The sequence below is a fragment of the Cryptomeria japonica genome, chromosome 3 (assembly GCF_030272615.1).
Source record: "Cryptomeria japonica chromosome 3, Sugi_1.0, whole genome shotgun sequence".
NCBI classification, from domain to species: Eukaryota; Viridiplantae; Streptophyta; class Pinopsida; order Cupressales; family Cupressaceae; genus Cryptomeria; species Cryptomeria japonica.
Genome location: NC_081407.1, coordinates 68,323,068 through 68,350,052, shown reverse-complemented (window position 1 = coordinate 68,350,052; position 26,985 = coordinate 68,323,068). Strand labels below are relative to the sequence as shown.

General features: G+C 37.5%; 1 protein-coding gene across 1 annotated transcript in view; it reads right to left on the bottom strand.

Annotated features, from left to right (window-relative positions):
* LOC131032426 (uridine 5'-monophosphate synthase) overlaps positions 1–26,985 on the bottom strand; it is a 94,588-nt gene that overhangs the window by 57,269 nt on the left and 10,334 nt on the right. The window contains exon 3 of the mRNA XM_059218063.1: positions 19,431–19,514. Coding sequence (XP_059074046.1) covers positions 19,431–19,514 — 84 coding nt within the window. The remainder of the gene's footprint in view (positions 1–19,430; positions 19,515–26,985) is intronic.

The following is a 26,985-nucleotide window of genomic DNA, read 5'->3' as shown; positions in this document are numbered from 1 at the left end:
CACCTACTCAAAACCCTAAAAGCAGAGAGAGAAACAGGCAAAACCAAGCAAAAAGAGGGGGTCCCCATTTTAATGGGGCGATGTGTGAAATGGTCACAACAGGATGCAGAGACACGGGGACAGGGAGACCAAGGGCCTAAATTTGGGGATGGCAGGGGGAACAGCAACAAAGCAGCAATGGTGGGGGCAGCACTGGTGGATATAAGTAAAAAACATTGTTAGTATGACTATGCAAGTATTCCACCAGCATACCTGTTGATGTGTGTTTTGTGACACTCTCCAAAACAGAATAAAATACCAAGTATCCTATTTTCTCTTGAACAAGGAAACCTCAAATGCTAAACAATGTGATCAAAAGGTAACCCCAAGGTTTCCTAATGACAGGTCTTGACATTGCAATGGATAGACTCAGTAAAATGATGTGATTTTGCTGTTTTCACAATAAAATACCAAGTATTCTATCTTCTCTTGAACAAGGAAACCTCAAATGCTAAACAATGTGATCAAATAAGGTAACCCCAAGGTTTTCTAATGACAGGTCTTGACGTTGCAATGGATAGACTCAGTGAAATGATGTGATTTTGCTGCTTTTACAAAGGGACTTACGCTTTCACTTCAAAGCAACTGGAACTCGAATACTAAACTGACTTGAACTTCAAATAGAAGACAAAAAGGGATACAAGTATGTCTGTTGCAATATGTTATGGACTCTTTAAAAGACTCTCAATGCCTGTCCCACTCCCTACATTATCATGGATCTGTAATGTAATGTTTTGACTAGATGTCGCTTATTTTGAATCCATTTGCAAACCAAACAGTTTAAAATTGTTGGCAAGTTAATTTTGTAAATGCATTAACTCTGTCGCCAGCCACACCAAGATGTTCCTTAACCGTTGGGTAATTACCTTTCATCTTTGCACCAAAATCTTACAGGTTGGGAAATGCAATCTACCATTGTTTCTGCAGAGAATGATGAATGCATTTGGTGGCATATAGAAGGGATATTTGTTTGGTAATAGAGTTCCTTTCTGAATTTTGCTCCTACAATCCAACCTCCTAATTCTACCAAATCACTTTCCCTCCCTTAAGATTTAGAGTAGTCACCAGCAATGCTGCATGATTGACTCATTAAGGGTAGGATTTTGGGTCTATAAATTATGAAAACTTGATATAGAGAAATAAAGCACCCAATAGCAAAGCTGAAAATCTAAGCTCAAAGCCTGCTCTAAGATGCTCCAAAACAAATATCCAATCTAGCCCGTATATTTGAGTAGAGAATTTTGTTGTTTACTTACAAGGCCTTGGGGAGGATTAGGATTAGTTCATTAAAGAGAGAATCAAAAACAGAATTTAGTGAGAAAAACAAGAATGCCACCTTCAACACAGCACTCTGTTGTGACCATTTCACACATCGCCCCATTAAAATGGGGACCCCCTCTTTTTGCTCGTTTTTGCTCGCCTTTCTCTCTGCTTTTTAGGATTTTGGTTTAGTATGCCAGTTGTCTGGACTAGGGTCAAGCCTTAGGGTTTCTGTTACTGTGTTTTCAGGCCAGAGTCCAGTCCAATTTTGAATTCTTGAGCTTCCTCTCGTAGGATGCAATTTTGAATAAAGTGAATTCGCCAGAGGCTAAGTGAGTTGGTCTAGTTTCAGTCGGAATTTTGAATGCAGAGTCCAAATTTGATTTTTTTTTGTCCGATTGAGTAATTTTGACCAAATTTTGATAATTTTGATAATTGATCCCGGGCATTGGAAATGACTTGTTTTCGCCTTGTGAAGTGATTAAAATCCCAAAATCTTGATATTTTGGCCTGTGGAAGCAAAATCGCTCCTGTCCCTCAGTGAAGGACCGGAGCTTGTTTCTCAAAATTTTATTGTCTCTGCAGGATCAAGATGAATTTCGGATTGGAAATGATAAAGGGAGGCATGTTCTTTCCATTGAATATAATTTGAAGAATTTTACAAACACGGAAATGTGGCAGGAGCAAAAATCGCTCCTGTCCCTCAGTGAAGGACCGGAGCTCAAAATCAAACATTGCCTTGTCCTTGCTGGATTTGAACAATTTGACGATTTGAGGAGATCAAAGGAGATATGTTTCATCAGTTGAATATAATTTGGAAGTGCCTTCGTGAAGAAGATTGGACCTAGAAGCTAAATCGCTCCTGTCCCTCAGCCAGGGACCAGGGCGAAATTCAGTGGTAGCTCCTGTCCCTCTCCCAGGGACCAGAGCGAAATTCCTCATAAGGCAAAATTTGAGCAAAGAGCAAGCAAGTTTTGAGTTTGAGGCAAACAAGGCAAGTGTAATGAACCTATTGAAGACAAATTGAAGATTGCAAGACGCCTGATGAACCCCATATTTGCCTAGGCGCTCCTGTCCCTCAGTCAGGGACCAGAGCGATTTCTCCCTTAGGCCAATTTCTCACCAAGTTAGAACAAACCCCAGGCCAAGGATGGATGAAAGGATGCACAACAAGACCGTTGAAGATAATTTTGGAAATTAGCAAAGTGTGATGGAGCCTACAAGTGAAAATTCGCTCCTGTCCCTCAGCCAGGGACCAGGGCGAAATGTTAGTTATCTTGCCTTCCACTCAAGTTTAAATCACTCCAAGTCAGGATACAGGGTGGCAAGGACGTTTTGAGGTGTCTCGACGAAGAACGAAGTTGCAAAGACCACCAAAGATGAAGGATTTACACTCAAATACCCAAATTCGCTCCTGTCCCTCTCCAAGGGACCAGAGCGAAATGTTCAAATGTGTCCAAATTTATGTTAATTAATCACATTTCAAGTGTTTGAAAGGAAGTAAGGAACATCATTTTGCGCCTTGAAGACAATTGCAAGTCAATATGATGAAGATTTTGCACTAAATGCCCTAGTTCGCCCCTGTCCCTCAGTCAAGGACCAGAGCGAAATTTCTATGGAGGCTTAAGTTTTGGATGTTGATCACGTTTCAAGTGCTCAATAAGGATCAAAGGACCTCATTCTACATTGTGAAGGTGATTGCAAATTGATGGAAACAAAGATGAGCCCAGAATACTAAAGTTCGCTCCTGTCCTTCAGGCAAGGACCAGGGCGATATTCACTATACTAGCCATTTCCTTCAAAAATCATGCTAAGTAAAGGACGTACAAGGTTGCACAAAGTCTAAGGTGTCTTAAGAGGATGATATGCGAGGGAGTTGAACGTCAAAAAGTGAGCAACTAGAACAAGGAGACAAAATCGCTCCTGTCCTTCAGGCAAGGACCAGGGCGATTTTCATTAAATCACTCATTATCCTTCAAAAATCATGTCAAAGCAAGATTATATAAAGTTGAAAGCATCATTTGGAAGGCGATGAACAAGAAGCAAAGGTTACAAGATAGCAAATTTAGGCTAGAACACAAGGTTCGCTCCTATCCCTCACCAAGGGACCAGGGCGAAAACCATTTAAGCATCAAAATGCCTTGTTAAGGACGAATAAGGTAAACTTGGAACGAAGGGATAACGTCATTGCTTGCCACATGATGAAGATTGGTGATCGAAGAAACAAAGATCAAGGAGAAAATACAAGGTTCGCTCCTGTCCCTCACCAAGGGACCAGGGCGATATCAACCTTAGAAGGCATTCATCCACAAAATCAAGTCGATCAAGCTCGAGATTCCTAGCAAAAAAAAATGCCAGTTTCAACGTGGAGATGGTGACTTTGAACGTCGAAGGCGAGAATCAAGGCTAAAATGATAATTCGCTCCTGTCCCTCAATCAGGGACCAGAGCGATATGGTTTGTATCTTTCCACCTCTCCAAATTTTGGCGCTAAAACATTTTTTTTGAATTTTATTAAATGCTAAAAATCGATAAATTCAATTAAATAGCATTTAAAAATTGCGCATGAATATTTAATTCATTATTTTTGCCTTTAAAAAAATCGAATTAATAAAAAAAAAAAAAAGGCATTAATTAATTAATTATTAATTTAAATAAAAATCAAATTGGGGCGCTTGTGTTTTAACTCTCAATTATTTACAAAGTCGGCCTCGGTTTTTATTTAAAATTTGTTTTTAAATCACTTTATTCACCAAGTCGGCCTATGGGGATTAATGAGGTAAGCGCCTATAAAGGGAAGTGGTTTATTTCATTTTTTAATCATCATTTTAAACCTTCATTTACATGCGATTTGGAGTAGACAAAGGGGGTGTGCGAATTTCATAAAGGAGAAGTGCGAATTTAGCAAAGGAAGCGGTGCGAACATCATCCAAAGGAGTGCAAGTTTGAGTTGAGCGAATTTGCCAAAGACTACGTCAAAGACCCCCCAAAGGTGGCGAATTGCTAAAGTGGACGTTCGTTTGAAAGGCATCACGTGGAAAGGCTTCAAGCATCGATTTTTGCCTAGGCGATTCTCTTTATTTTGCATTTTAGAGTTAAGATCTCAAGTAAGGTATGGCGAAATCTTCTTTTGGTTTTGAATTTTGATCGCCATAGCCTTAAATTTTGAATTTTGAAATTTTGAATTCCAGTGGCTCAATCGTTTTTTAGGAAATGATAACTCAAGGACTTATCATGAAGTTTCCTAAAATTAATCTAATCTATGTTATACATTGCAAAATCTAGTTTCTTATTATGAAATGTTGTGTAGGTATGGCGACTCCGAAGGCGGGAGCATCCACCAGTCGCCCAGCTCTCATGAAGGAAGATCAGAAGACCGAAGAAGTGGAGACCAAGATCGTGTCGAAATGGAGCAACATTGGAGATACCAACTTGGGCAACTTCAGTACGAAGAAGTTTCGAGAGGTCCCCTACATTGGCAAGCCATCACCTGTCGCCCGGAGGATAATCGAAAGTGGCATCATTAAGGCGGCCGGCTTCCCTCCAGCAGTGCAATGCCATGAGTTGATGATCTAGTGTGCTCGTCATTATGATCCTCAGTCCAGAACGATCGTGTCCAAGGAAGGAAACACTTTGGCGTATCTTTCATAGGAGGCTATAAGTGAGGCTTTCCATCTTCCAGAGCACAGAGATATGGTCTACAAGAGCATAGAAGGAGCCAGGTCCATGTACGAAGATGATCCAGATGCTTGCCTAAGCATCATCAACAAGAACTGGTTACTCAAGAGTCGTCCTCGCCTGAGCAAGATACCGAACACACCGCATAGGATTGATTTCCAGGAGGAGTATAGAGATTTGATTACAATGCTCAACCGAGTCACAAGAGCCCCTCAGGCCTTCTACTTTGAGAGGTGGATGTTCTACTTTATCCAGGTGATAGTTCAGGGAAAAGGAACGATTCATTGGGCCAGGATGATTAGCCATTGCTTGGACGTACAGTTGAGGAGACTGAAGGCTACCAAGTCCTTCCACATGAGTTCATACGTCATATATGCCTTGATTAGGAGCTTTGAGTACGCAGGACTACCTCATAGAGGAGTGATTGGAAGAGGACCCGACGAGGTCAGAGTTTGTGATTCCTATGTCCACTTACATCATCCGCCAGGAAGCAACTACAAGTTAGTTAATGATACCTTCACGATGAACATCACCAGGACGTTGCAAGGTGGGATTCACAATAGGCTATCACAGGATGCACAAGAACTAGTAAAGAGGTACGGTGCTTGGTTTATCCAATTTCCGAAGTTTACTTATATTAGAGTTCATGGATGTCCTTCACCTCCATACATGTTGCCGAGATATCCGACAGACAGAATAGTGTTACTTGAGGTAACAAGACAGTTGGCAGCTTATGCGAAGGCATTCAGACACAGACATGGAAATGGAGTTCCTGTACCTATCATCTTAGGTAATTCAATTGAGGTATGTCCTAATGCTTCAGCCATGGATGACGCAGAGAAGGAGTTAGCTTTGTATTCTTTTTCATTCTTTGCTTTGAGAGAAAGCTTTGATCCACATGGATATATAGAGGAGACAGTCGGTAGGAAGTTTAAGCATGACTTTCAGATAGAAGATTTTATGATGAATCTCTTAGACGATCTTGAAGTGAAAAGAAAGAAAGATGCATTCTAGATTGCCTTTAGATTTCATCAGCAAATGCAAGATTTACAGAGTGGCCGACCAAGCTCAGGACAGTGGCAGACATCTCCAATCATCCTATGATTGAGAAAGCAAATCAGTAAGGTTAGATTGGAATGAGCCCGAGGTTGTGGATCTAGATGCTTTGATGGCTCCAGTCTTGTCTTGTACTCGCAGATGGGTTGATGTGCAGCATCAGAAGTTGAGAGAGCAAGGCATAGCTATGACTTTCACTTTGGAAGAGAAACCAGCCGAAGGTGGAGCTAGTGTAAGCGAAGGTAATCCGAATCCCAGAAATACAAGTGAAGGCAACCTTCGAAGTGCAAGTGAAGGCAATCTCCATCCAAGAGGTTCAAAGAGGAAAGAGAGACCTGAAAAGAGAGAATCTTCCCAAAAGAAGCAAGGGGCCAACCGAGATCGTTCATCCGGCACATCTTCTCGACCAAAGAAGAGGACACTTGAAGTGGAAGAGTCTATGGAGTCAATGGTACATAATGATAAAGAAGGACAGGCACCTCAAGGGTCACCAAGCGGATCTCTCCAAGATTATGAGTTACATGAAGACAAGAACAATGACGAAGTAACATCTCCTCCCAGAGAAGAAGAAACATTGCATAAGGAGATACAGGTTAAAGAGACAAGATCTGCCATCCCAGATTGGTTGAAGGAAAGATTAACTAAGGTGATCGTGATTGAGGACGAAGACAATGTAATTGATTTAGAGAGCCTTGTTGGACATTCCCAGGAAGTGACAGAGAAGAAGAAGGCTACCAAGATGTCCAAGATGATTAGAGATGAGACTGGATCCAGAAAATTACAGATAGCTACACCGGTCGTGGACAAGTATGAAGGTGAGATCCTAGCAGAGGAATATGACATAGAGACATTTGAGCTAGGTCCATCCACCGCTGAACAGACGATGGATGATGCCACCGATTCATTTGAGGCCTTGAAAGACAAGCTTAGAGAAGAAATGGAAAAGAATAGAAAGCTTGAAAGAGAGGTAGGTGCATGGAGAACATATTTCAGCCATCTCAATGAGCCTTTGGGACGTCAGGATCCAGCAAGATCACCCATGCAGGCACTTCCCCTTCAATCAATTAATGAGGCAGAGAGATTCAGGAGTATGGTCCAGCGTATGAGTACTTGGATGGACAAATCTCATACAGTCGCCATGGAATTTGCAACAAGGATGATGCAGACCATTCACCGAGCTATTCAGGTTCTTGAGATTATCCACAATTTGATGATAACAGTAGCTGCTTTTGCTCATACCAAAGAGGTTACCATTCCTGTCTTGCGAGTAATCAGACAAACATCAAGGAAGGTCTTAGCGCAGGAAAAGATCATGGATGGAGGACCTCACAGTTTGCTTCAGTGGTCAACCTTACTCCAGATGAAGGAAGTTCTCTTCGAGGACATCAGTACTAGATGTAGCCATGTTGAGGAGGTGATCAACCCAATCCAGGACAAAGTATTTGAGGTACTGCGTACTATTCTTGACAGGAGGATCGAAGTTGAGACAGATGTGGATTTGCAGGAATTAGAGGATAGAATCAAGGTCATCTTTTGCAAGGACGCTAATATCACAGATGAGCAACAGGACCAGATGTTTGCTACCATGCTCCTGATTGAAAAGACTAAGGAACTTGAACCTGGATGGGACGCTGCTCTTCTCGAGGCATTTGATCAGGTCGTCCACTTGGAAGAAAGAATGAAGAATCTTCCCGAGATTCCAATTGCTGAGATCGAAGGAATCGTATCAAGATTCATGGCATATGCTAAAAAGGAACATTGGAAAGGGAATAAGATTCTAGATGAGAGGTTGTTATAGATGACATGGCACCTTAATTGTCATTGGTCTGTCTCCTAGGTTTTTGTGCCAAATTTAATATTTGGCTATGCATTTAATATTGTTCAGTAAAAAGGAGGCTATTTGTAACAAACCCTAATTAGGGTTTAGGTGTCATGATCTTGACCGTTGATCTGCTTTTTGATCTGACCGTTCATTGTAATTGAGGATGCTATTTATACCCTCATTTCATTTCATTTTGTAACTAGAAAGAGAGAGAGTTAGAAATTATTGATGCATTAGAGATTAGAGTTTAGAAGCAATTTACTTTTGTAGCAAGATTGAGTTTTGAGAAAAGGAATTCAAACAATTGTTGTACATGATGGCTTTGAGATCAATAAAATATTGAAGTTATGGTGTTTTGTTGCAATTCTCTTGGTTATCTTCATGGTTGTTCATTTTTCTTGAATCACTCTCAATCAAAGTAGTGTGTTAATTCGAAGGACAAAGTGTTGGACTTGATCTTTGGTAGGATTCGCTTTCCAAACCACTAGCTTCTTGCTGATTGTAAGAACGCCTTGCGTGGTCGACTGGAGATATTTGAATCGTTTAAACCTTCAATCGTTATTGTATCTTGGATATGTACCTTCGTGGTAGTGTCCTTGATCTTTGATGTATTGAAGAATCATTTGTTACCTTAGAAGATCGCATCAATTTCAATTGAGTTGTTAATTTATCGCAATATTGAAGTTGGTAGAATCTCACCAAGTCTTGTCCACATTGAGTCATTCTTAGGGTTAGACTAGATTAGACCTCTTGCAAACCCTATCCTTTTGATGTTTTTTTTTTTTAAAAGCTTGTTTAGTTTAGCAAAATCTTCGGCAACGTAAGGCCCCTTGATGACACAGCAATCACAACGACCACTGGTGCTTATCCACACGTAGAGACCCTACTAAAAAGAACATTGGAGTCATCCTAACTGATCCTTCTTGCGATATCTTCAGCAGTTAGCGACTTTATTCAAGAGAGGATAAGATGCCTTTGGGTATTTTATTCTGTGTATGATTGTGTACAAAATACACGTCAACACACTCCCAAAAAACTCAATCTATATGGAACATCAATCAGACATCGTCGGGATTTATGTTAAGGAATCAATAGGTGCAAGAAATGACTCCCAGACAACTAGGACAAGGGATGTTTCCAGCATGTCTCCTCATTCCAGAAGCATAGTAAATATCTGAAAATAGATAACAGATAATAATTAACTCACTCTATTGGAAATATTTACATAAGATAATGCAGAGACATGTGAATTGTTGCAAAAACTAAACAGAAGAATGGCAAAAGGAATGACAATGTACTGGTTGAAATATATGTTGTAAGCTTGTGCCTCTCATGTTAAAATGTGTTATCCATTCTCTTTTACTACCTTAAATTTTAGACCAGTAGTATAACCATTTTCCAAAGTTGCATGGGCATGGACACGGATACGGATACAGATACAGATATGATATCAGCTACGAATACAGCCATTTTTAAACACCCCCAATATGGATACAGCTGAATATGACATTCATTAAAAACAAACACATTTTAAAACAATTTTCCAAGTTATTAGAGGAGATTTTCATTATTTTAAAAGCAAATAGACACCTAATTGCTACATAAATAATTATAAGTTGATTTAACAATTTACAATATGCAGAAACAGTAGAGTTGCATTAGAGGATAACCCAAAAAAATGGGTCGCTGAAATTGAAAAACATTTCATTTGTCTTTCTCATTTGGTGTAGGCTTTGTTTATAAAAAAAAAAATTAAAAATAGCAAAAATTGAAGTTTTTTAAACTTAACTTTAGAAAGATTCACGATAAATTTAAAAAAATTAAATCAGAGTATCTGGCACAGTTGGAAAATCAAGACTTTTTGGACACGTGTGGGTATGGTTTCTGACGTGTATCCCCACCATATCATATCTGTATCTGTATCGGATACAGGGATACACGAAGCCGGAGAGGGGCAGAGGCGTATCCAGCTACTGTGACATTTTCCTTTTGTACAGTATCATCCTCAATGCATGCAGTCAGTGGAGTTTTTATCAAAAAAAGCATTCTGGGTATTAATTACTTTAAAGTTAAAAACAATTCATTGAAAGATCACTTAAGTCTTTAACGACTGTATGCAAACAACATAATGTAGCTATAAAATCATAACTATTTGCAAACCTATTTACACATTTATGAAAATGCACATGTACTGCTAAAGAGGGTTTTAAATCCAAACTTGCAATGCATAATATTAGTGAAAGCTCACATTTATGTCTTTTGAGAAATTATATTCAATAAAACCTAATAATGAATGCTCAAATTCAGTAGCAACCATTAATTTTAGAATCTTTCTATAATCTTTTAAGAAAGTTTTTTCTGGTAGCAAATATCATTCCTTCCTTTGAAAAGGTGTCAATTTTAGTTTTATGCATTCTTTCTATGTCACTCATAGTAATCGGCCTTATTCGGTCCTTCATTCAATGCTCATGGCTTTGCACTCATGTTCCTTTAAAGAAGATCTTGTAACTTTACATGTATGCCACTCAGCATCCATTGGTATTTAAGGGCACCAAGGTTTTTGTAATGTCTCTTTACTTTCAATATATTACTATAAACTTTTTTTTATCAAAGAAAAGAACCAAATCCTAACAGAGAGGTCATTCTTTTTTCAGGATCTAAAGCCTCCATCATGGCAGTGCCAGTCACTACTAACCTTGTTTAATAAAGCTATGAATCCTTCATAAAAATGGTTTGCCTTTCAGTCCTTCCAATACAATGTCATTAAGAGAGAAATTTAATCTGAACCAATAAACCAAAACATAAGCAATGAACTACTCTGTACAATTCAATAAACTATGGGTAGAAAAGTTTAGAAATGCATAATTTAAACATCAAAATTAGAAATCCAATCCCTCATCCATCAATTTATTCTTTTGTTACTCTTGTTCTTGTTTAATGTGGCTTAGCAAGAACATTGTAAACGAAAAATAAGCAACAAACATGGATGCTAGCACACAATTGAGAACAATATTTCCTAATATGTTGTGACACAGTGTAGCTCCTTATAATTCACATTGCTATTATGCAAAAGCAGCAAATTGAAATTGTGTTTTCCTTCCATCTAGTAGAAAAAACTACAGGAGTTTCAGCAAAAAACACTAACAAATTTGTTGCAAATAAATTAAATTTCCGATTCCTTGAGCCTATGACAATTGGCCCAGGACCAATGCACTTGTAAAATATACAAGTTTAATTCTGGATAGCTACTCTGCATACATATAGATTCCATAAAGAATTTGGCTTTAAACTTCAAAGTAGAGACACCAGCAAAGGCAGGAATTGTGTTGACTTCACCAAACAACAGAGAGAACCAGTGATAAAATACGCAAGGAAAATCCTATGCTGCTAAGATGATCAAAGCATGGAAAGCATTTCATCTTGCCTGAGCTCGAAGAAAAACATGGGATCTAAGCCGCCATCTCAATGTAAGCAACATAATCTGGATATTTTATTTGCTAATGATGCTTTGTTGATTGTAGACTATAACTCGGAAGAGCTAGAGAAGCCCAAGGTCTTTGCTTTCAATTCTTCGGATGTTATCATTTTTTTGGATTCAAACTAGGAAATGTGATGAACCTTTCCAATACGTGGGCACCCATCTCAGCTTCAAGATATATTAAGAAAAGACTGGCAATTTAAGAAAAAGACTGATGCCTTGGAATATTTTATGGAGGTCAATCGCAAGAAAGGCCCAACTAATTACAACTGTATCTATGGTTTTTAAACAATTTCATGTTTTGTTTACACTGCACCCAAGAACGTTCTAAAATTTGTTCCACCTGATCCCTTTTTTGGTAGGTGAACGGCGCAGAGGCAACCAAGAAATTTTGAATGTTTGTAGTTAATGTTTAAGCTTCTAATGTTATTTAATGTGTAGAAGTTGATGATTCAACCTCACAATCCCAAGAATCAGCTACAAGCACACCACCTGTCACAAAGAACTATCAAGCAAAGATAATTTGCTCAATACTACCTGAGAATTCTGTATTGATTGCACACAAAGATATGTTACAACAAATGAATGAATCTTTACGAAAGGATGAATGAAAACCCTAAGGCAACTTAAGTTATTATTAGCCTAATTAAATAAAAGCAAAAAGCACCTAAGTTTAACTTAAGTGAATAAAGTAATTAAAAGACCTAATTAATTAAATAATTAGATAATGTCCTAATTACTCCAACACTGACCCTTAGGATGAACTTAGAGAGTAGTTAAAAAGGCTAAGATGAATGCAAAATGCAAGCATGAATGAGTCTTGGCAACAAAGGCCTGATTAGGTATTGTTGTGATGTATTCACACATCGCCCCATTGCAAATGGGGCCCCCACTTTTTTGCTTTCTAGGTTAGTTGTCTTAGCTTAGTTAGTTGTTGTCGAGTCTTTGCTATTAACCTTTTGTTCGTAATTGCTCAGGAGCTGGCCAAATCTTTCTCTTTTGGAGATGAAGTGAGGTTTAACATTCCCTTTGCCCAGCCAAAGCATAATCCCTTCCACTTCTCCCAATCCTGTCAGTGGGTGCCCAAACCCAATCACTCCCATTTCCATTTCCTCCTATTTCTACCTCCCCTAACACTCTTCACTTCCATTTACCATACCTTCTAACTCACCTACCTTCACATCTTCACTTAAACCTACCCTTCCATATTACACCCTCACCTCCCTCCACTAACTTCCTTTCCACCTTACCCCTACCCCTATTCTATCCTAACATCTCCCTTCCCCTCATACCTTCTATCTCACACTCCCTTTAACCTACCATCCACACTACCTACCCGCTTTACCCCTTTATTCCCCTAAAATAACCTATTCTAACCCACATCCCATAAGTCTTACTTCCTTTATTTCCCTAAGCTTACCTCTACCACACACCGATTAACCTACCCTTTCCATCTTATCACCTACCCCCATCCTAGCCTACCCATATCCTATCCCTATCCCTATCCTAACCTAACACCCTACCCCCTTATTCCTTGCCCCTTAAAACTCCCATTATAACCTACATCCCCTTTACCCTTTCATTACCCCCTTATAACTCCCACTCCACTTTATTCCCCAACATATCCTAGCTCCAACCCCTTTTACCTCCCACATCCTAAGCCTCATTCCCCCCCACGTATCTCCTACTTCCATCATTTATATCCCTTATGTCCCCCTTTCCTCCAACATCCCATTCCCCCCTCTTTCTCCACGTAGCAGCTACCCTTAAGATTTCCTACCACTCCCCCCTCATATTTCTCTCCACCTTATCATATCATCCTTTTCGGCCCCACACTCAAAAATGGAGAATCAAATATGATTTTTTTAGGACCTTACTTACTGGGACCCACCAAGCTTTAGCCTGGGGATTTTGGGTGTTTTTAATTACCATGCCACATATTGCTTGGGCCCCACAAAATCTTAAATGGAGATTTTAAAAGCTTGTTTTAAGGCATAGTATTTCCTTTGACTTCCTTTACCACCGTAGCCTTGATTGGGCCCCACCAAACTCCAAGGTGAAGGAAAAAGTTTTTAAGACATTTTTTATTTTTATTTGTTTAAAAGGAAAGCAGCCACCTCATCATTTTATTTGGCTCCTAATATTCCCAACACATGCCACGATGAAACACAATGTAAGGTGTGGCACTTAGGAAATAAACAAGCTGGCCTCTGTAGTGGAAGATGTGTCACATAAACAAAACATTGGGGGGGGATTTAAATTCAAAATCAAATCATAAGAAGAGCAGGGCAGGCCCAAATATGATCTACAGCAGAAGAGCATAAAACTCTCAATTTGAACAAGGCAGAGATAAAGGTAGTTAACTTCCAGCATGGGGGAAAGGTGAATCAGACTTATTTTGAAGGTAATCTCAATCATGTTGATGTGAATTTCACCAAGTGTAATCTTTCAGAGTCCAATCTGATGGAAGGTGAAGAATATTAGATTTCAAGACAGTAGTACCGAGAGATAATTCATTTCCAGATTGAAAAAGCTAATAATGTTGTTAAGTTTTGTTTGATTCTTCTTAATTGAAATTGTCTTTTTTTTTTACTTTCAGGTGAAAAAATAAAAGACTCGGGAAAATCAGAGCAGATCAGACCTAAATGAATTCAGGAAGCAGGATTCAAAAGGAGCAGACCTAATTAGATGCAAGCCATCATTATGATCCAACAGTAAATTTACAATCAGACCTGATTTGAGGTCAATTTCTGCTTGAGATGAAGCAAAAGCAACTTGTTTGAATCCTAGTTTTGTGCTTAATTCAAGGTTGAGGCAGAAGGATCTTAATTTGAATAAAGGAGCAGATTGGGGGTATTTCTACAAACCTGGTCCATATTAGATTCAGGTTGGATTTCATCAATCTGAAAGTGACAGATTTATGCGAAAAGGAAACCTGAATTTTACAAGGAAGAAATGAATTCAACACAATCTAGGACAATTTCATTAAGCACAATTGCTTGGGCAAATGAGGACAAAATCACCGGTTTTCCTGAGACTTGAGCGTGTAAAATTGGAGACCCTGGGCTAGATTATCAAATTTCGCTCATGTCCCTTCCAAGGGTACAGGAGCGAATTCTTCTTAGGCTCTCTTTGTGCTTCTAATTTGGATGGAAATCTCACTTTAGAGTGTTGATTGGAGAGGAATCAAATTGAACTTACCTTTGGGGACGAATTTAAACAAGCTTGAACTTAGAAATTTGGAGAAGAAGTTAAGAATTTGAGCACAAGCATAAAATTCGCTCCTGACCCTTCCAAAGGTACAGGAGCGAATTTTCTTAAAAACACCTTCTTGCTCCTTACTTGGATCCAAACTCACGCCTTCAGGGCTTGATAGAAAGAAAGTTGAGTTATGTGTGCCTTTAAAAGAGAATTCGAACCAAGTTGAACGATGAAGTATGGAGAATTTGAGCAGCATTGTCAATTTCGCTAGACCTCCCCTCTTCCTTCTCATTTGGATCAAATTCATGCTTTTAGGCCTTGAGTGAAGGGGAGATGATTCTTTTATGCCTTTGAAGTACATTGAAATGAAGTTGAATGGCAAAAGGTTAAGGATTTGAGCTATCAAGCAAAATTCACTCCTGACCCTTCCAAAGGTACGGGAACGAATTTTCCTAAGGGTCTCGTACCTCTCTAAGGTACACAAGCAAAATCTCTTGGAAGGACCTCCTATCTCACCTAAAACACTAAGAAGATCTTGTTTTAAGCAAAGTTGGGAGCAGATTGACTTGAGCACGATGAGAAGAGAATTTCAAAAATCAAGTCTAAGGCAAAGTGATAGGAATGAAGCGTGAATTGAGTCAAGAGGAAGAAATTCGCTCATGTACCTTCCAAAGGTACAGGAGCGAAATCTCTTGAAGAAGAATGTTTTGTTAATCAAGATATCAAGACAAGCCTTCTTGAAGGTAATTTAAGCCTTTGTTGCAGCATGAGCCTTCTAATGATAATGAAAATTGAGTATGTGAGTGAGAAAACTAAGATCAGCCCTTAGTTCACTCAGGTACCTTCCAAAGGTACAGGAGCGAAATGGATTGAGGATGAGTAATATGCTAATGATGGTGTGTTGTAAGTCTTCTTCATGGTGGTTTCAAGTGTTCAAGCATCCTAAACTGCATGCAGATCGTGAGAACTAAGCTTGCCTTCATCAAATATTGATGAAAATTTGACTTATATCCTAGCTCGCTCATGTCCCTCTCTAAGGTACCAAGGCGAAATTCTATTGAAGGCAATTGCATTATGGTAAAAAAACGGAAAAAACCAAGAGAAGACTAAGTGCAAGTCAACCTAGAAACATTTGATGAATTAATAAACCAATCTCACTTTGGCGGCAAAAGCAAATTCGAATTTTTAAAGAGAAGTCGGCCAGCTAAAGGGAAATACAATTGATTTATTCATCCAAACAAAGTCGGCTTTCATCAAAGAAGTGCATTCTCCCATAAAGGCGCCTATATAAGGGAGGTTGATTCTTAAATTATTCATCATTCATTTCAAACATTCTTCTTCAAAGAGCGAAATCCTTCAGCAGTTAAGAAGCAAATTCCAGATTTGTCAACAATCTTCACAAGCCGAATTCAACAAGAGCGAATTTGAGGAGCAACTGAATTCATCAAGGCGAATTTCAAAAGCAGATTTCATTAGACAGATTGGTGATTGAGGCGGCAAATTTCAGGTCTTATAGAGATCAGTCACTTTAAGGCACAGAGTACATCCTAACAACAGCAAAATTCAATGAAGGAAGGACTGGATTCATCATAGCAAGAGCAAATTTGCTCAAGCAAAGGACAATCTCCCCTAAACCTGCACCTATCAGACCTGCAAATCACATAAAATCAGAGATTGTAATAGCTATATATCATGTGTTTGATGTTCATTTGTTTGCTTTGCAGCAGGAAAAGAAAGAAATCAGAAAGACCAGGTTGGAGGAAGATTGGAGTAAGGATCTAAAGGAAGAGATCATGCAATCACCCTAAAGCAAGCAAGGATGGAAGAAGGACCCAGCTACATCTATAATTCTCATCATCATCATCATCACATTAAGCAACTGAATAATGTTGAGTATCAAGATATCTCTCAACATCCCTTCATGATGATGAATCAACTCAAGTCTACAAAGCGCAAGATTGAGGTGGCATCTCAGTCACTACTTCACCAATTCGAGGGTTCCACATCAGCATGTCTAGATACAATGTACCTGACTCACTAGTGATGGCACAAACTTCGAGGCACCTACCCCCGTTTCCTATTGGTTCTCATGTATTGAATGTAATTTTCTCATTGGCTAAAAGGTTTTGTTGTAACAAACCCTAATTAGGGTTTTCATCTTGTAATCCTAACCATTCATTCTAAATCAATCTGAGCCATTGAAATGTAAAGAGCTCTCTATATAAAGCCCTGGCTCTTCATTTGTAAAGGTTCATAGTCAGAGAATAGTTAGGAGTTAGCAAAAGAGAGATAGTCAATAATTAGTAGCTCAATAGTACATAGCATTTTAGAGTAGAGTAGAAAGAGAAGGCAAAGATTGTTGTCAAGAGATTGTTGCAAAAGACATGTAAACTTCATTGAAGGAATGGTGAATTCTAAGTGTCGATTTTACAATTTGCATGGTCTCTATACTTCTCAAATTTTATTTCATGTTATTAGATGAATGGAAGAAATTTGTATGATCAATGGTGAAATTTGTATATCCATACTACTAGCGGCTTGTTGATTGCAAACTTGCCTTGTGTAGTCAACTGGAATCATTCAACTTAAGCTTAACTTCAATTATCGCTTCTTCATTGATATGCATCAACCTGACGGTGTCTATGTCTTGAATGCATCGTACCGCAGAGAGCTTATCCACACGTAGAGAGCCTACATATCAGAACCTTGGAGTTACTCTGACTGATCCTTCGGCGAGATCTTCAGCAGTCGGGAAACTTTGTTCAAGAGAGGATTAGGTACCTTAAGGTATTTTATTCTGTGTTTGGTCGTGTACAAAAGACACATCAACACGTATCCATGTACAAACTAATGCAACTCTCACAAACAGAGAAAAGGAGAAAAACCCAATAGGAGAAAACTCCTCTCCAAAAGAGAAGAAAAGAAATGAAAAAGAGTAGAAGTGACTAACCATAAGGACTCCAAATGTCCCACCAAGTACTAAATTGGTCACATAAGTACAATCAATATCCCCCCCATAGGAGAGAAAAGAAGATATGATGTATTTGCCCATAAGCGAGTGTTGAGAACACGGTTATACTGAGAGGGGGGATGAATCGATATAACATCAAACTTCTACTTTTACAACTTAATAACAAAAGCACATAACTCAATCCCAAAGCATATTCATTTCATATAAACATTCACATGAAATCTAACTACCAAGTAATACAAGTAGAACACAAGATATACATGGAATTTAGCATAGATGAAAAACTCTGCAGGTTTTTGAAAGACTCATCCATCTTGTCCCTACGTTAAAGGATCTCAAATTAATGGGTCAAATTTGGTTGGGTCTCATCTAAACAAGACCATAAATCCCTAGATTGAAGCAATTTGGTCATCTAACTATAATACTTATGGGCTGTAAGTTTCTCAATTTGGTCTTCCAACTATAATACTTATGGGCTGTAAGTTTCTCAATAGAAGGTTCCGCCATTGGAATTGATTTTTTCAGAATAGGCAAGGGCTAGGAAATTATGTAAATCTGAAAGATGATGATTCTACCCCTCAACAGCGAGAAAAACTAACCCTTTTGCAACTTTTTACACTCAGAAATGACAAAATCAAGAAATAACTAAATTCTGGAAAAATGGTTGGCAGATCTTAATAGAGCACAGAACCAGTTTTCCAATGCCTACTCATTTGTGAAAAACGAAGTTTGGATATGCAAGATATGGACCCGCAAGCACAACACTGAAGATCTAGCTTCACAAGCCTAGTACGAAAAATTGGAGCAGAATCAGCAAACCAAACCAACACCACTAGATTGGCGACAGACCAGCTTTCCGATGATATCTCGTTTGCGTGATTTCTTCAATTGTTATGAACGCAAAATGTCTTAATCATCTTTGAGCCCCAGTCACCTATTTCCTTGTTCTACATCTTGCCCAATTTTATCTTAATTAGGTTAGAAACATGTCTTGAGCTCTTCTTTGACATGAACTAAGCAGTACAGGCAATCAACTGAATCATGAAGACTTTCAACATCCACTTCAAATCACTCAAAACCAATTAAAAAGGAGAGATTGAGGAAAGAATTCAAATGACAAAACAAGAAAACGTATGCTTTAGTACATGAATGTCTCTTATAGGTAAGAAAAATGATGGAAAAAGAAAAGATGACTAACAACCCTATTTGATAGTTCAACCATCAGGTTGGATGTAGAAGGCTTCAAAACATTCATTGTCTTTTCTTAACAATCTTGCCAAGAAGCAAACAAGAGTTTGGTTATGCTACATTTAGATAAGAAGATATCTGAGAGATGCTTCAAGTTCTAATTAGGATACACAACTGGAAACGTGACCACCAATGAGGTGTCTGCAATAATCAAATGGAGTTCTTTTTATCAATTCACTTCCTGCAGTACTGTCTACCCCACTACAGCTTCAGAAGTGAGCAGAATGCAAAGAGTCCAATTTTTATATAGTTAAGAAAATGTGAAAGATGAGAACACTAAATGTATGAGTGCCTCTGTTGATTGACAGGCCTTTGTCCACATCAATATGTATCATCTTCATGTTTATGTTTTTATTTTTAATTCTTGTCAATTCTTACTACTGTGAAATGTAATCCTGTTTTACTTAGTTGATGTATTTTATTGCTTGGGAAAAATATCAAGGCTAATCATAGTAATCTATGTAAATATTAGATTGGAAGGCTAAAAAAAACTTTTGCCAGAGACAATTGCCCTTTAATATTAGTAGATGGGAAGGCTGGTTGTGATAGTATACTCTCTCAAAAGATGTCTTTCAGGCCCAATTACAATGTCCATTTGTTACCTCATTTCTCCAATAATTAAACTTGAAATACCAGAGACTTAACCTTGTAAACAGCAGGTGGGGCAGAAATAAATACCGCTCTAAGTTGTGCACCAAAATCAGGAGTAAAGTCCGATAATATGTCAACGTGTGTTTTCAATACACAAATCTCAGGGCCAACCTGCAAAATTAAAATATCCAGAAATATCATTAACAAAATGGAAAAGCAGTTAAATATCAAACCAAAAATATCACTACAAAAACCTACTAAGTCAAATGAAGCAAGTATCAAGGTTTACCCAAAAAACATAAAATGCAACAAAAAATCAAAGCATATAGACAACCTGGGAACATAAACTAATAACATATTTTCTAAGAGATAATTTTGATGGAAGAAAGTCAGTAATACAAATATCTAAAAACTAGAAAATTAAAATGAGAATACCGAGAAAATAGCCAAAATGATGCAGAATAATCATCATTAATTCCACAAGAAAAATCAATCAGAAAGGATTGTCAGAACCCAACAATCAATACACGCAGTTAGAAATATTGGAAAAAACACATATGCTATAAATTTAAGGAATAATAACAATCTAGCACTCAAAACTGCAGTAGATGTCCCAGAATACAACCATGTACAGTTTCATATATGTGAATCCAAACATTAAAAAGGAACTAACTGGCTGAATTTATGTATACACTGTACAGATGTATATATGACCAGATCTTGGAGTATGTATTGCCATAGTTCTTGCTAGATAGTAACAGTCATAAATTCTTAAAATATAAATAATTGTTCTTCAGAAATAAATCAAAAAGTGCATTATACAGGGATTCACAAGCTAGTAAAGCAAAAATAACCTACAAGTCATAACAATTTAAAGGTCATTGTGTCTCAGAAGCACAATGCACATATCAGGAACAATGTCTAATGCAAAAACCAAAAGAAGAAACTCAAAGTAGTTTCAATGAAAATGGTGCGTGTAGCACATTTCATACCACCACCAAAGTTGGACTCCGGTCATTGTTTGTTCCCAAAAAGGCATGCAAATAAAACAGATAGCACCGAGCTATTATTCAGAGTAGATATCCCTCAGACATAGCATTTAAGGAAGTGACTAATCACGCAACACTCAACGAGAGAAATCACATGCTCGTAACATAAAAACAACCTACAAGCCAAACTTATTACAAAGTATTGGGTTTCACAAACACTTTAGCTACCCAAATTGCAGATTTTAGCAAGCAGATTTTATTATACAATGTCACAAACAGAAAGAATCATGAAATTTTTACCACCCAAAAAATATGTGAATGAAAGGGACAAGGCCACAAAAAGTTTGGCATGAAGAACAGCCTCAGACCTAACATCTAAGCCAAAAGAAAATTTGTGTGGTGGGTAATTCCCTCAGGGCCTCAGCGTGCATATTCCAAAAGCTTGTTCAAAGAAAACAAGCTGCAGAGAGGTCATTAGCTCAGTGATAAAGCACCCCAGAATACTAATGGTTTATCCTTGGTTCAATTCCTAACAATTCCATGGAAAATAACATGATATCAAAATCAATATAGGACCACAAGGGAACAGGTAATTCACTACCTAAGCAATGCCATACAAAGTCGGTCATAGTGGGGATTTTAAAATCAATAAAATTTAAAGCATCGTAATCCCTGCTACCAAGTATACACTTACATATTGGAGGAGAGATTCGTATGGATGGTGGAGGCGGTATAGATGGCAACCTATAAACAGTGTTGTTTATAGTTCCCGTGATGAGGTACAGAGTTTTGGGGACAGTAAAAAAAATCTAAATTTTGCAGGGTCAGCAAGGGAACAGAGAGCTGACAGATATATACATATACACACAAATGTTTTGTGCTTTCCATTCATTTATAAACCTTGTATATTTTTTGTGTAATACTAAATTATTAAATCCCCAAAGAAAAATATAATAAGAAGGGTTCAACACATTAGTGCTTGTAAAATTGATTTGATCTAAACCTAAGAAATTAATACTCACTGGACTACCATGTGTCAGCTTAATGCACAAAAAATACCAAAAACAACTGCTTGCATTTCATAAAACCCTAATTGATCGAGGAAGAAGGAAATGACTCAGATCAATTGCAAGAAGAGGAAGAAATCCTTGGTGAACATTCATTCATATCACAAAGAGAAGATCCAAATGAAGAATTGCAAGTTGTTCCAAGTGGAGAAATTTCAAGCATCCTTGAAGGAGAACAAATCAAAGTACAAAATTATAAGCAAATTGTCACAATAGAAGTACAGAGTGAAGAGCAATTCAAAGGGGCGCTACAAATGGAGATTGTATTCGAAGAACAACTCAAGAAGATATTTGACAATCAACCTATCAAAGAGGCCCTAGTTTTTGAGGATATGCTTACAGAGCTGCACAAAGATGCATGGTTTATGCAAAATGATAAGCAAGTTGTCACCAGAAAAGCAAATATGAAGAACAATTTGAAGTGGTGCTAAGTCCATTGCCCAAGAGGTCTCAAGAAGAATGAATTTCAAATGCGAGAGGAATGATACATAAACAATTGTGGCCTCTAGTTTTCGAGGATAATGCTTACAGAGCTGCACAAAGATGCATGGTTTATACAAAATGATCAGCAAGTTGTCACCACAAAAGCAAAATATGAACAACAATTCGAAGTGGCGCTAAGTCCAATGCCCAAGAGGTCTCAAGAAGAATGAGTTTCAAATGCGAGAGGAATGATACATCACCAATTGTGGCCTCTTGAAGCTACCGAGGATCTCTTATCATATGACACATTTGAGGACGAAGCATGCCAGGTTGTCTCTTTCCTTACTACTAGTTTTGAAGATTATTAGTTTGATTATGGAAGTTTAGGAAAAACAACTTGTGTATGGATTAACCATGGTCCTAATGAATTGCCACAACTGTTGATATTGCATGATCATTTTGTTGAGTATGAAGGTTGCATTGTGAGAAGTCATTTCTCTGAATTCAAAGATAAATTTGCAAAACATTAAACCATGACCTATGCCTTGATACTGCTGGACATTTTGAGAAATCGTGTTAGGTCTTGTTCATCCTAGTTTTGTTTTCCAATTTTAGAATAGATTTCCTTCCCATCTTTTTTAGTTTAGTTTGCTTGGTTTAGCCTAGTTGTTGGTCTGCCTTGAGTCAATTGGCTCGAGTGGTTTTAGTTTGTTTTCATTAGTTTGGTTAGTTTAGTTAGTTGTTGCTCAGTTTTAGTTTCTTTTGTGGGAAATTTGTTTGTGAGAAAGACATTTTGTTGTTTTTGCATACACTGACATGATTCTGATCTTATGTTTGGTTCATTTCTTGGATAGTTATTTATGAAGTGATTTAGAATCCAAGATTATTCTTCTCTAGCTTTATCATTTGGTTAGGATTTGTCCTCGATGCGGAAGGGAATCATCTATTGTGTCTTGATACTGAAATCTTTCGATTATTATAATTCTTAAACATTTAATTAAATTGCTCTAAGTCATTGTGGTTTCTTAGAAGTCATGGCCAGTGAAAAATCTTAAATCCTACTTCAGCACCACTGTATCTCAAAACCATTATGAGTTTCACTGCTTATGAGACAAAGTGCGAAAAGTGAGAAAAGAAAGCAGTATCACAAGAAAAGAGAAAAAAAAGAATTAAAAAAGAAATATCAAAAAATTTGGCTTTAGGAACATGCAAGTAACTCCATTGTGGCTATGGACACCCAACTGGCAATGGAGCGATATTCGTGAGAATTACGGCGATAACCTCGTCGAGGCTATGGATGCCTAACTAGTAATGAGGCAATGTCTAGGATGCTTTTGAAGTTAGGACTACTCACATAGCTTATCATAGTGGATTCTAAGAGTTACAATGGTCTTATGAGATGGAATGAATACATTTGCACACACTTAATTTGTGATTTTTCTTACCTTTTGAGTATATTTCCTAGTCACTTGATAAGTTGGGTTGTATTATCTAGAGACTCTAGGTTCAAATTGAGTCTTTATCTTTGAAATGTTCAAGAACATTTTTTTGAATTGGCATTAGATGTTGTGACATTTTCACACATCACCCCATTGCAATGGGGACCCCCACTTTTTGCTTGTTAGCATAGGTGTTTTTGCTTAGTTTACATAGCTTGGAAATTTTTGTCTCCTAGCTCTTAAGGAAGGTGATGTCTTGTCAATCCAAAATGAATGTTGAGCAACCCTTGAAATGACTTAAGAGTGCAACACCTTGTCCTTGAAATTGGATAGATCAAGTCAAGAAATTCAAAGGTCGAGAATGGGTAAGTTGAGTCAGGAATTCAAAGTCCGAGATAGGAACTGAATATGCAATCCACCGTCTAGAATAGGAAAATTCCTTTTTTTTGAGATTAGAAATGTGCAATTGTTCCAAGGAATGAAAATGGAAGTTGTCCAAATTCAAGACCAAGGGTGTGATCAAGTCGAGAATTTAAATTTCGGGCCCAGAATCCATAAATAAGCATCAAGACAGAGAATTGAAGGTGGAAATTCACAGTGTTGACACAGCTGCTAAATGTTGTCAAAGTGCAAGAAAAGTTGTCAAATGTTGTCAAGTGAAAGTTGTCAATGTCATCAAGGAAAGTTGTTAGGAAAAGTGAAATGTAGAAAATGCCAAGTGTGGAAAAATGGTGAGGGAATTCAAGGAATGTGATACCAAGACAAAGAAAATTCCTTGTCACTGTTGGATTTTCCGACCTTGACAAGAGGAGAAAATGAGGAAAATTTTGTAAAAACCTCTTGGACAAAATGCCATTTCAAGTCAATCCTTGTTTGAGATAAGGAATTCCAACAATCGAGATTCAAAATCCATGATTGAGGTGTGGAAACTCAAAGTTTAAATGCAAAACCCTAGGTTATTCCACTTCCAAGTCGTGGAATGCAAGTAAATTTCCTTTCTAAGGCGGAAATGAGCTAAAGAAATTTCCTTTTAAGACCTGGAAATATTACAAGATTCCTTGTTTTGAGATTAGAAACGTACAATTGTTCCGAGGAACGAAAATGGAAGTTATCCAAATTCAAGACCAAGGGTGTGATCAAGTTAAGAATTTAAATTTCAAACCTGGAATCCACAAATAAGCATCAAGACAGAGAATTGAAGGTGGAAATTCACAATGTTGACACAGTTACTAAATGTTGTCAAAGTGCAAGAAAAGTTGTCAAAATGTGGTCAAGTGAAAGTTGTCAATGTCATCAAGGAAAGTTGCAACGAAAAGTTAAAAGTAGAAAATGCTAAGTGTGGAAAAATGGTGAGAGAATTCAAGAAATGCAATACCAAGACAAAGAAAATTCCTTGTCAAGGTTGGATTTTCTGATCTTGACAGCAGGAGAAAATGAGAAAAATTTTGTAAAAATCCCTTGGACAAAATGCCATTTCAAGCCAATCCTTGTTTGAGATAAGGAATTCCAACAATCGAGATTCAAAATCCATGATTGAAGTGTGGAAACTCAAAGTTTAAATGCAAAATCCTAAGTTATTCCACTTCCAAGTCCTGGAATGCAAGTAAATTTCCTCTCTAAACTGGAAATGAGCTAAAGAATTCTCCTTTTAAGACCTGGAAATATTACAAAATTCCTTGGCAATCCTTGTGGTGTGCCCTGCATTTCCATTCCAAGGTGAATTTGCACTCTAAATTTCATCTCTCATGTGAAATTCCACTCAAGATTTCCATTCCAAAGCAAGAAACTTGTCTATGGTCAGCAGTGAATATAATGACAGCAGATAGGTCACAGGGCAGAGTAGATCAGATAGGTCACAGGGCAGAGTAGATCAAGTACAATCTACATCAGGTTGAAGATAATTTTTCATTAAAGGTCAGATCCAAAACCCTAAGGAGGTGCGAATTGTGACAAAGAAGAAAGATTTATACCCTGATCAGAGCAGACTTCTATCACAGCAGAGTGGTGAACGTTAAAACAATTCATGAGCAGGTGCAAGCAATTATCCAAGGCAGATCACAAGCAAATTCAGGCAATTGGGCAGGTAGTGCCGTAGATAGGAAGAGCACCTCAAGGTGTTGCTTCAGCTAAAATTCACTAATGATATCCTGATTCAACAAAAAGCAGACTTCTATGGCACTTAATTCAGCAGAGACAGAATATATGGCAACCAGCACTGCCAGTTGTGAGGTCATCTAGTTTTGCAAGTTACTTGCAAGATTGTTTGATCACGAGTTGGATCCCACAATAATTTACTATGATAATCAAAATTGCATCAACTATGAGAATCCAATGTTTCATAATAGGTCCAAGCACATAGAGATTAGGTATCACTTCATTCAAGTCACGATTCAGAAGAGAGCAATTAAGCACTAATATATTTCCACAAATTAGCAGATTGTTGATATTCTAACCAAGCCCTTAGCAAAAGGGAAATTTGAAGCTTTCAATGACAAACTTGGATTGGTGCAGAACTCCTTCCTCACTAAGAGGGAGTGTTGAGTTTTTAGCTTCGCTAGGAAATCCCACACAAGTTCAATGTGAGCATGTTGAGAGTGGTTCAAGAGATTCAAGTTACTCTATTTTGCATCTCACTTTTAGTAAATAAGGAAGCCTTTTATTTTATCTGATTTAGTCTAATAAAATGTAGATATACATTAATGATTTAGAATATTCTTCCAATTCATCTCTTGTAACAGATAAGGAGTTTTTTGGAGATTAGATATTTGCTAAATATTATAAAGATAAGCACAAAATAGACGGAATGTATACAATGATAGCTTCCATGCCACTATGACAAAAAGTTTGTAGAGGTTTCCTTGTAAGTTTTTTTAAAGAATGAAAAACTGATTTGAAGGTGAGATTATCTGAAAATTTGTTTTATGCTTTCATCATTTGAAGTTTCAACTATTGTGTGATTAATGCAACGTTCAGAAATTTAATTTTCTGCTCTTAAATCATTTTTGCTCAGTTACGTAATGAAAGAATGTTAGGACAGCAGTTTCCTGGGTTTGAAGCTTTTGATTTATAATAGATAATAATAATAATAATAAATAATAAAAAATAATAATTAAAAAAACCATATTAAAAAATTATAATAATTACAATTATTATTTAAAATGATATTTTATTGTCAATTTACATCTTGAATTTATATTTACAATGTTTAATAGTTTACTTTATGTATATTGAATAATTTCATTATATTTACAATATACATATATATGTCCATATATAGCATGCACTATATTTTAATTGTGATGAACAATAATGTTCTTAAAACATTTATTAACCGATTGCCTTAGAAGCCGAATAGTCTCCTTTGAACGTGGGTTGACTGGGATGACCTCCACATCGGTTCATGGAGGGTCCCACTAAGTAGAAGGGTAGTGACTCTTCACGTAAGAAGAGCTACCAAGTGGAAAACATCGTGGCTTTTCACCACGATGTGGGGGAGGATAAATACCCTCCCCTCCGTGCCAATTGGGAGAAAAAAAAAATACGAAGATAACCACTCCAGACTGCCAGAAAAGAAGAAAGAGCAAGGATCAGGTCTACCAGCAGATAAAAAGAATAATACGGCAGTGAGAGGTACGAATTGCCTTAACTTTCTGATTTAACATTTAATATGATGGCCAGCATTATAAATTAAAATCAAATCTGTGCATCAATGAAAATAAATTAA